At 43.3% G+C, this 12,174-nt stretch overlaps 1 protein-coding gene across 1 annotated transcript in view; it reads right to left on the bottom strand.

Moving 5' to 3' along the window:
- Positions 1-12,174, bottom strand: part of fstl5 (follistatin-like 5) — a 133,298-nt gene that overhangs the window by 43,590 nt on the left and 77,534 nt on the right. Inside the window, exons 6-7 of the mRNA XM_080773268.1 lie at positions 6,751-6,917; positions 654-774 (exon numbers count right to left, since the gene is read on the bottom strand). Coding sequence (XP_080629394.1) covers positions 654-774; positions 6,751-6,917 — 288 coding nt within the window. The remainder of the gene's footprint in view (positions 1-653; positions 775-6,750; positions 6,918-12,174) is intronic.

Raw genomic sequence — 12,174 nt, 5'->3', positions numbered from 1 at the left:
TTTTGACTGCATACAGTACATCACAGTACACATACACAATAGCCTGTACAAAAAGCACAATGTGGAAGACCACCAATGTGGGAAAACCATCAGGACTGATCAGTTTTATTTTACCCGACAATGCCAATGATGCTAAACCAACATGCATGAAAATATGCATACAGACTTTAGGTTTAGGTTTATTTATTTAGCACGTAGTACAAGATAGACTGTATAGCTATCTGCAAAGACCTGACTCAAAGCCAATCTAAGAAGGCGTTTCGTTGGTGCTACAGGTTAATGAAAAAGTGTAGCCATTGATATGGTTCATGAAGTTTTAACTCACGATGAGAAGAGCAGTGGTGGAGCTTTTAAATCAGGTCCATTGTTGGATAACACATGCAACATGCAAAAAAAATAATTGGAGGGTAGAAGTTTATCATGGGATCTTTAATTACAATCTACTGACTTGTTTGAAGTCTACTGTCTCTGTCCCTCTCAGTGTGCGTGTGTGTGTGTGTGTGTGTGTGTGTGTGTGCGTGTGTGTGTGTGTGTGTGTGTGTGTCTTGTGTGTGTGTGTGTGTGTGTGTGTGTGTGTGTGTGTGTGTGTGTGTGTGTGTGTGTGTGTGTGTGTGTGTGTGTGCACGCGCGCGTGCACTTGTGTGGTCACTTACCGTTCACCTGCAATGTGTGCATCTGTGAAAGTTGTTCGTATCCGTCGGCATAGCAACTATAGTTGCCCATGTGAGTGGTGGTCACCTTGGTGATATACAATGAACCATCATCTCCAAAATCCTATGAGAGAAAAACAGAGGTGGGTCGAGGGAGGGGGAGAGAGAGAGAGAGAGAGAGAGAGAAATGTCAGAATGACTTGTGTATTACAATTGTCCGTACATACAGTAAGCAGAGGTGATGGATTCACATTGAGCTGAATAATGCATAGTGCGGATGTGAATAATGAGCAAGTGAGGGAAACAGCTCAGGTAATGAAAGGACTTTGGGCATGCTCTGAAAAGAATTTAATAAAAAAGAAAAAACACAACTATAGTTTAATCTAAATAAAAAGGTGAATCGTTTATGCGCCAAAGGGGAAATATATTGCAGTGGAAACTTAATGAAAAACCGAATGCAAAGGAACAGTATGAGGTTAAAAAGGCCCAATGCTATAGCTACCAGTACAACAAAACATCAGGGCAGCAACCAACATTCCTGAACCCAAAGTGTATACAGTGTGATACAGTAAAATATACACTTAGATACAGTGTGATAGACCTTATAGATGGAGGACAGCTAAGCATTCAAATAATTATCATGTGTACTTTTTAGAGCAAAAAACATAAGAGGCAAACAAAGAAAGCTGAACAGATTTGTGACGTGAGTGAAGAGCAAATGTATAAGCTCACAATTCATTCATGTCATATTCATTAAACAAATAAACACACTAAAATGAGTGCTTAACAAAAAAGAAAAGAGAGAGAAAAAAAAAGAACACAACAACAACAAAATCATCGATAGAAGCCACAAAGCTAATGAGTCTGCAGACATATTGTTGTATTGCCAAATAGTTTGGCCGAACAATGCCTTGTTAAATAGTAAACCTATTGTTAACCTCTCTACTGAATGCACTCCACGTTAAGTGCATTAGGCTGTGTCAACAAGGACCATGTGACCTTTCACATGCAGAGAGCATGCAGCACTCAGGAAATTAAATGATTGTCCCTGCACCGTATTTTTTTTTGACATCTTCCAACATCCACAGTTCCCACAGATTCAACTGATTAACTGCAACATCCTGAGTGGTAATTTAACTGGAGAGTTATGGACCGTAAGGGTCCACCTTTGCAAGGAGTTAACAGTCTTGCAAAATGGAAGGATTTTATTTTAGAATGGATTTTTGAACATATCGTGTCTTTATTTTACAGAGTGTAACAGTTTTCTTTCTTTATCGGTTTTTGCTTTTAGTGGTGCCATCATGGTTCTTTGTTATGGAGCGTTCCTCTCGGGTGCATTGACTCTGACAGTTGCAAGAGTCAGCTGTCAAAACCATCTCTTCTAAGTGTTTAGGTCACAGGGAAGAAAATACACTGTTGCCTGAGACAGAGAAGCTCTTTGAGAGACTAAAACTGGAGGGAGCCTTTTTATTATCAAACAGCTTTTAGCAGTCAAACCATGTGTTTACTGCTCAGGCCATGGGCCTTTCTTCTCTCAGATAAACTATTGTGTGTTCAGCTAGTCTTGTGTGTGCATGTTGTTTTTCTGTGGTGGGGGTGGTAGTGGTGGCGGGGAGCAGGGGCTGGGGGTTCGATGGTGTATTCATTCCCTCAGGGCTGGGAGCATATTGTGTCACATTTTAAATGAAACATGAAGGCGGGGTAGAAATTAAACTTGCTGGGCAGAACGAACTGCTGCATACACTGTCAACGAGCATCTCAACACGTACGCAGTACGCACACACGCACATGCATGCACACGCACACAGGCAGCAGGTGGTAAGGGCATATTTAGAGATATAAAATGTGTTTAGGTACACGCACACAGGCAGCAGGTGGTAAGGGCATATTTAGAGATATAAAATGTGTTTAGGTACACGCACACAGGCAGCAGGTGGTAAGGGCAGATTTAAAGATATAAAATGTGTTTAGGTATTTAAAGATACCTGTAGAAGATAAAGACCAAATCTCATGTGTTCTAATTTAATGACATACTCGTACGTACCTACATACCTATATATTATATGTGTCTATCTGTCCACTGTACTGTATGTGGGTCTCAGTAGCTTTGCGGTGCATTTCTGGTGGTGAATGTTAACAAGACAACACAGTGAAACAACAGTCAAGTCTGCTGAGCGACAGTAAGCCTACCTGAGACGGGATCTGTAGAGAAGAAAACAGTGAAACCACACATTATACAAAGCATTGTTTAGGTCTTCCAAAATTAATTTCAAGCACGTTTTTTTTTTTGTTTTTTTTGCGGCTTACGCCTTTTATTGTTTTTTTTTTTAAGGGACAGACAGTAGGCTGACAGGAAACGGGAGAGAGATGGGGGAAGACATGCAGTAAAGGCCGTGTCGGGCTCAGGAGTCGAACCCGCGGCACACTGCGACTGGATTACCAGTCGGGTGCCCAGACGGTTACGCCACCGCCTGGGCTCAAGCACGTTTCTATCATTTTCCCAGCACATTGCTAATTCACCAAGTCGACCACCAAGCAGTGCCGGCCCTGAGCAATTTGATGCCCTACAGGATTCTTGCCGGTGGCCAAAAAGAGGATCAGTGGCTGGTGAAAGTGAAAGTGTTACTGGACTAAACCAAAAAATCAGTCAGAGGGGTGTGTTGTGATGCCCCAAACTTAGATTTGCCAAAACTTTCAAATTTGAAGGAGCTTTTTCAATTAATTATAATACAAATATATATATTTATCAGTTAAAAAAAAGAAGAAAAAAAGCATGCTTGGTGGGTGCATGCCCCCCTCACCTCATGGCGCCCTAGGTAACTGCCTGCTCTGCCTATAGGAAGGTCCGGCCCTGCCACCAAGTCACCACTGTCCAATAGTGTCCATTTAATAACTACCATTAAATGCATTCAAGCAATTCCTTTGAAAACTAGCTGTGCTTTATAACACCAACTGCATTCCGAAGAAAGTATATAATACCGCAGAGTGTACTTCTGAGGCAAGAGATAGATTTTAAGTACCAAGCTCGAACTTCTATTGCTGTACCATTGAGAGTGTTCTGAGTTCTGACAGGCTATATCACAGTGAGGTCTGACAGGCTGTGCATCACAGTGCGGTTTGGCAACGTGACTGTTCAGAAGAACTGCAGCCGGCTACAAAGAAATGGCACATTGGCACAGAATTACCATAACTTTATAGCATTTACACCGCTGTCTCACTCGCACACACATGCGCACGCACATTCACACACAGTCACACACACACACACAGTCACACAGTCACACACACACACACAGTCACACACACACACACACACACACACACACACACACACACACACACACACACACACACACACACACACACACACACACACACAAAGGGAGAGTCTGTCTGTCTGTCTTTCTGAGGCAAGAGATAGATTTTGAGTAGCAATGGTCTTGTGAACTTCTATTGCTGTATACCATTGAGAGTGTTCTGACAGGCTGTATCACAGGGTGGTTTGGCAACCTGACTGCTCAGAATAACTGCAGACGGCTACAAAGACCTGGCACATCATTGGTCCAGAATTACCATAGCTTTATAGCATTTACACTGCACACACAGTCTGTCTGTCTGTCTGTCTGTCTGTCTGTCTAAACAGCTTGACATAATGATGATGATGCAACACCCAGGTAACAGTCAAACCGCTGGGATTATGCTAAGCTGCTTTGTGAGGATTTAGACGGCAGCTCCACTCTTCTATTATATTAGACATCAGAAAAGCAGTGCAGTGGTGTACTGTATGTATTTCAGGCTGAAATGCTATAATGTATGTATTGTATTAATAATCAAAATCTACAAAGTGTCTATTAACTAAAGCTTTCAAATAAATGTATAGTGGAGTAAAATATTTGTATCCGAGATGTATAGTGGAGTAGAAGTATTAAAAGTATTACAAATACCTCAAAATTGTACTTAAGTACAATACTTAAGTAAATGTACTTACATAGTTACTTTACCACCACTGGCAGTCTCACTGGCAGTCTCACTGACAACAACTGACAACAAACACAATATTTTGGACCAAACAAATAATTACAAAGAAGAAAAACTTTCTTCTTTCTAATTATTTGTTCGGCCCAAAATATTCGGTTTGTTGTCATGATTTGTCACGACAAGAGTTGGCTTTGTCCGCGGTGTAAACGACTTTAAATAAATAGTTTTTGAAATGTCTATGAGGAAAATGCGACGCTCTATACACCTGATGACTCAACAGGGAGGGGCTGCGGTCATCAGTGATGAACCAGCCCCTCCCTGTATACACCTGCTGACAGGGATTCAACTCCAATTATGGCTCCGTGCACGTGTGTTTTTGCTGCTGTTGTCCAAGTAGATCTCAGGGTTGACCTGCAGTCACAATATCCACATGACTGCCACCAAACCGAAAGTCTAATTTAAAGCCCACAGACCCGAACATCGACAGAACAGCCAGTCCACAGTGCACGGTGTTACTTGGGAGAGGCGATGCAGGAAGATCCATTTATAGTTTTTGTTCCTAAAGATGCAACAGCATGCAATGATTTCCTTTGATGGTTGGTTATGATTATGAATTTGGTATTGCATATATTGGAAGGGCTCCTTTGGGCCAAAAACAGCCCAATGACTTGACCGCACACATCCCCACGTAAAGACTATAACTAAACAAACAACTAATGAAACAACGCATGTAAACACAGCACATACTACTGTAATCCAAACGCACACTTTTGGTGCTCATATCCCTGTGTATACAGAATAGTCCTAGACTATAAAGTCATAGACTATAAAGAGTCCTATTTTCGCCAATGCACCCCTTATCAAAATAGGGCCCTAAATGTACAGGAATACTAGTGCAGTAGACACGATGGAGAGCACAGGCCGTGTTTTTAAAGGGGGAGAGTGGTTAGACCTCAACCCTTTGTGTTTTATTGTGTCAAGATAGTGGAAAGCTATGGGTAGCACAGCTCAGAAATTGCTTTAAAAGTCAAGTATATGGTTATTATTTCCATGCCATCTATGTACTTTTGTCTACTTTCTGCTTCACATTCTTCACTTTCTATATTGCTTTGCATTAAAGACAATCAGAGCCAGTGAAAAATAATTGTCCTATTGACATCATCCACCAGTCATTATAACAATTATCTCTTAAAAAGTGTCTTGCAATTATATTCTGATTTGATGTCAATAACGAGGTGTTGAATGATAGCAGGGTAAACTACAACATGGACCGCTAAAGTATAATTTAGTGGCTTTAATGGATCTCCCTTCATCTTCTGCAACACTGTGGGCTTAATTATGCATCGCACGCTCCACTTCATCAGCAATGCCACAGTGAGGTGACCAGAGGTGACCGGAGGTGAGACACGGTTTGGAGTGTATAATCTCTCCGATGTTTTGATTTCTAGTTCCTTTGATCTGGCTGGCTCTGTCTGGGGGCATCACCACAAGCACACTCATGGACACATGTGTATGCGCACGCCACGCCACGTACGCACGCACGCACGCACCGTTGAAAAACTATGTCCTTTGGTTCAACACCTCATCTGTATTCTGTCTCCATCGGTGTGTTGTCCCCAGTTGACACGCAGACAATCTGTACTACTGTCACACAACACTACAGGCAACAAGCCCTTCTATCCGATAACAACACAGACACACAACACTACAGACTACATGGTCCTCCTCTCTGATAACAGCACAGGGTCAACAGCCTCTTGGATCCATCAATGCACCAATACAAAACAATAATGCGATTCTATTTAAAAAAAATAAAAACAGCAAATAAATCATTACATTTTTAAAGCTCTTGCAGAAAAGTGAAGTTGAATGAACCTTTGCCATTGACACGGCAAGAAGATATTCTGACCGGAAGGTTATGAAGGATATTACGGACTCTCAGAGAGCAGACACTGATTATTCTGTCCACTTTTCCCTGAAGCAGCAAGATAACTCTCTGCCACTCACAGACAGATATCTATAGGACTATGACCCAAACACACTGGCAATATCTATCCATCCATTATAGACCACAACATCAACGCATCAGACACAAAGCAAGGTAATCAAAGCGTTGCCTTACATTAATGTCTTCCAGGTCCAGGCCATTGAGGAGCTGCTGGTTGCGTTTCCAACGTATGGGAGGTCTCTGCTCTCCCTGGACGGCACAGGTCAGGACGGCACTCTGACCCACGGTCACTGTGGTGACACTAAACCTCTGGTCCTCTGGAAGGGTCAGCTTGAACACTTCTGTTGAGGAGACGAAAACCAACAGAAAATACATTAAAGACATTTAAGCTTCAGTTTTTTTTTCATTTAATATGAAAAAAAAAGAAAAAAAAAAGATCTGGTTATTTCAGAACGAAAGAAAGAGATTAACTGCTGAGAGTCCAAGAGACTTCGATGATCTCGTTCTGCATGGATTCTCCTGGCGTACTGGGAACCAAGTCAACCAAGCCTTTTATTTTAGGCTGAACAGTGGACAGCGGTTCACTGTTGTGTTTTGCTGTATATTACTCAAAACTTTTAGAGCACTTTGTAAAATAACGAGAAGCCGAGAAGGAATGAGGTGCAGTGTTGAAGTAAATAGCTCAGGTATAATTAATCAAACGATGCTCCGGCAATTCATGTTTATTGCCGGAAGGAGGATGTTTTATCCCTGCTGTCTGATAAGACTGCCTGATAATTATGCTTCTTAATATCACAATTTAACAATGGTTTCAATTCAAAAAGACGATCGAGGCTCACAATGCTCATGCTGCATTGTGACCCCCCCCCCCCCCCCCACACACACACACACACACATATTTTCACTGTTTTCTTTACAAATGACTAAATATTGATCCCGGCATGTGTGAAACATCATCTGCTGAAATACTTTTGACTTCTAGTACCCCATGCACACTCTGGGTTGGGTGTTAAAAGCTTGCTAGCACTTCTGTTGATTTCCCATTGGAAGTAACACCAAGTAGAAAGCCAGCACTGTGAAGAGAGACTGTTATCCCTGTGGGGACTTGGCTAAGGTCAAATACAGTTTAAGATTAAATAAATAAATAAATAAATACATATACTATGTATACAGGTTTATTATAGGATTAGATGAAACACGTAAATTGTAAATGCATTTATATAGTGCCTTTATCCAAGGCACTTTACATAGACTGTATATTACGTTCGCCCATTCACACACCCAGTCATACACCGATGGCAGAGGAAACCATGCCAGACACCAACCTGCACATGAGGAGAAATTGGGGGTTCAGTCTTCCTCAAAGACACTTCGACACTAACTCAAACTGGGAACCTTCTGGTTGCCAAGCGGCCACTCTACCGCTGAACCACTGATGCCCCACGTATTACGTAAGTTCCAAACTGTATGGACCAGTGTGGCAGAACACGTATTACGTAAGTTCCAAACCGTATGGACCAGTGTGGCAGAACACGTATTACGTAAGTTCCAAACCGTATGGACCAGTGTGGCAGAACACATATTATGTAAGTTCCAAACCGTATGGACCAGTGTGGCAGAACACGTATTATGTAAGTTCCAAACCGTATGGACCAGTGTGGCAGAACACACAATTCATTCAAATAAAAGCACCCAGAAAAGGATACAGTAGGCCTATCTACTGTCTACCCCTCCTGCTGAAACCATCAGTTTGTTGTTCTGTTGTTCAAGTTCATCAATGTGTTGCTTATGAAAGGACGCCATTGGAGAAAAGTGCCCTCTCCAATCTGTCATTTCACAATTTTCGACCACACAAACTTTCTGACTGACAGGAATGCAATCATGTGATCCTTAATATTAATAACATGCAGCAAAGCAAGCAACTGCTCATTTTACTTTGATAACCAGTAATTTGGGCTACAGGGCAGACTGGTTGGGTCATTTCCTAGTGTTTAATATTAGATATTCCTCTAAATCTGGGTAGAAATGTAAAAGAAAAGGTGCCTTTACAAATTCCAGCCCCTGCCCTTCAAATTCCCTCTGCAAGTCCCTGCCCCCTCCCTCCCCTCTCTCTCTCTCTCTCTCTCTCTCTCTAAAGCAATTGAATGGACTGGACTTGCTGGATCGTTAGACTACTTTTTGTTTTCGCAGGCCGCGGGGTGTGCGGGTCGTTGATTAATATATTGTTTTGCAGGGGCGGGTTGGTGCGCGCTGGCTCCCGTGGCGGGGCGGGACGGGCAGGTTATGAAAAAAAGCTGGCCCGCGCATCACTGCTATCTACAGTATTGTGGGAGGAAAAGAACATGATTGATGACCCTATCTCTGGGCAGTTGTGGGGGGACACGAACCAAAATAATGAACAATGAAAACCGCGCGCACACGCACACACACACACACACACACACACACACACACACACAGACACACCGCAAGACTGATTAGAACCCTGCTGTATCACTGTGCTCTGCAATAACATGGAGAACAATACATTATTCACTCGTGAATGATAACTGCACTTCACCTCCAAGGGGCGCAGTAGAGTAATGTGTGAACTGATCGGCACACGAGAAGAAAACTTAGGACAGTGTGAAGTGGGCGGCCCTCGTATCTACATACATCATCATACATTATACATACATGCATCACATTCCGTGCTCAACCAATCAAATCATCACAAAAGTCATTCCGGCCAATCACGTTTGGCGTCTTCACTTTTCTGCCCTCACTTTAATCTTCAATATGTACTGCTCAGCCAATCAAATCATCGCTATGGGGTGATCAGCCAATCACCAGCCAATGTTTGTGTTCACACAGACACACAAAACTGGGCATAGGAGGGTCTAGTGCCCTTCAAAAATGTAGACGAGATATTATGCATCAGAAAATGTATTTATTTTTTACCGCACCTAAAACGTTAATTATTATAGAGGACAAAACTGAGACCATAACTCAAACCTCGCAAAGGACGCATCGTATGTGTGCTACATTTTTGTCTGTGGTTGAATCTGCAGCCTGGCATCAAACTCTCCCCATATAAGGAGCGACTAATCAGTCTTCAGGTGGGACGTGTCTACACAGAGACCAGTGACCAGGGGGTCAGCTCGGTGCTAATGTACCTACATGCAACCTTGAGATGTGGGTCAGATGTTCTCATAGGATGCGCCCGCCTGGAGACTGGATTTGATGTAGTGTGACTAAAGAGATTATTGTGTTTAGCCGTACGCCAGCAGGAAAACATTCAGCCAGAATGCCCACAACAGTGTGCGTGTGTGTGTGTGTGTGTGTGTGTGTGTGTGTGTGTGTGTGTGTGTGCACATGCACATACAGCAGGTTAAAGGGGTGGACAATAACGCTTCCCATGCAGCGTGATGTTATGCAACGTTCCTGTGTGAGAGTGCTTTTTAATCTCCCTCTTGGGGTAATGAGCAGCGGTGCAAAAGGAAGCCTCAATTTGTTCTGCTCCTGGGGGCATGAAATACAAAAACCTAATGAAAACGGAGGGCCAGCAAATGGCCATAGCTCCCAGCAGCCCGGAGAATCTCCCCGGCACGAAGAAGGGCTTCAATTACCTTGCACCTCTGGCGGTCCTTTTCGTGGAAGCATGTGAGGAGAATGCATGTTAACCTTCCCATTGGATTGAATGTGTCCCCTATGATGTTGACTGTCTTTGAACTGTGAACGTGGCTAACACAGCATGGTTTCTTCTGGCATTCACAGTCACACATGTAGGAGTGAAAGACTGAAATATCTAAACCCGGAAGGAAGGTTTAATCTCTGGCTTAACAGGTTGCTCTAATGAACACGATTGAAGCTGTCAAGGGAGTGAGTCGTTATAGCTGCACGGCACCATATAGGTCGAGCCGAGGCGGGATGTCATGGGGAGATAGCATCCGTCTGAACAGGACCTGAAGGTCCAGACAGAGGGCACTTACCCGGAATGAACTGCATGGGATAAATCAAGTGTGGATATCTGACATGAGGAGAGCATGGATCATGGAGATCAGATCAGAAGATCAGATAGAGAGAGAAGGATGAAGCTGGCAGGGCACTGCATCAGGCACCCGGAAACTGGCTGCGAGAACACTGTAGGAGCCAACCCAAGGTGCAGCTATAGGAGGGGAAAGAGGCGCACCACCTACTTTCATGGGATTAAACTTTCATGGGATTAAATAGATACACGAAACATAATCATAACCAATTCCAAGGCAATTTGAAATCCCCTGGGACTGAGATCTGTTGGATCAATAAATAATGTTACATAACGTGGTATGTGTGCATGTGACTAAGGCCTGACTCACACCTTCACAACAGATTGATGTATAGCTGATGCATGAGACTTGTTTACTGATGCAAGCTCGCAATGCATTTCCAATGGGAGTCACACATGGTTTGACACAACATTTGTGTTGTATGAGGGGGAGGGGGGGCAGTCGAAACACAGCCGAAAGCCGTACAACAAAAATGTTGTGTCAAACCATGTGACTTCCATTGGAAATGCATTGGGGCGGCCATGACACTTACCTCTACAGTAGCATCCAACACTGTTGTATGCTAGATGCGAAGGGGTGAGTGAGGCCAAAGACACCGTAACAACAGTCAGACTGCACAGGGACGTTAGAGGGGCATGGGCTGAAATCCCATAAGAGGGCACTTTTGGACAAAAATAGCAGATCTACAAGCTCACAAGAGAGAGCTAGTAGATCAGCTATTTTCGGGCGCACTCTTTAGCTAGTGGAGATGCGGTGTAACGACATGGATTTCTAAACAAATTTGTTCAACACAAAATACTGTATTCAAGTTCCTGAAAGCTGCCTTCCAGTATATGGCATGGAAAGGAGTGGCATTTGCATTTCTTTTGTGGTCTGGAAAGGTCAGGGGCTGAAGCCCCCTTTGATGTCTATGTGTACGTCCCTGAGACAGCATGTGCTGTACTGTCCTTGAAGAGAAGAGCGTACATTGCACCCTGTGGAATCACAGAGATATGTGGAATAACAGAGAACACTATAGGCTCTCTGCTTCTGCGGAGCCTCGTTGAAACTTAATTAAAACTATTGCGTTTGCAACACATTTCCCTCTTTATTTTGTGGAAAGGGGAACTTGGTTATGTTGAAAATAATCTTCCTCATGCATGTATGAGTGATTGGCTCATCATTCACTTCAGTGAAATGAAGCAATTAAGAGCAAGGCTTTCATGAAGCATATTAAGGGTTGGGAGTTGAGATGAACTAGTGCAGAATGCAGATATCGTCGCTGTCTAGCAGAAACCAGCTAATTCAATTGTTCATGTTTTTTCCCCCTTTTTTCATTAATAAACACTTTTGAACCCCTTTTACGTCTGTGTGTTGGTTAAAAACACTAATTCCGGGGGAGCCCGGTGATCGAACATCCAGCCACTGTGTGTTACCCCTCCCTAGGGAGGTTTTCCAGGTATGCCCAGATAGGAAGAGGCCACGGGCTGACAAAGGATCAGTGGGATGAACATTATGTCCCTGCTGGCCTTGAAACGCCTCAGGATCCACCAGTTAGTTTAGCCACTGTGGCTGCAGGGAAAGGTCTGGG

This window comes from Protomyctophum bolini (genome assembly GCF_963924005.1).
Source record: "Protomyctophum bolini genome assembly, chromosome: 10".
NCBI classification, from domain to species: domain Eukaryota; kingdom Metazoa; phylum Chordata; class Actinopteri; order Myctophiformes; family Myctophidae; genus Protomyctophum; species Protomyctophum bolini.
The sequence above is the reverse complement of the archived record's forward strand: the minus strand, read 5'-3'. Positions and strand labels throughout refer to the sequence as shown.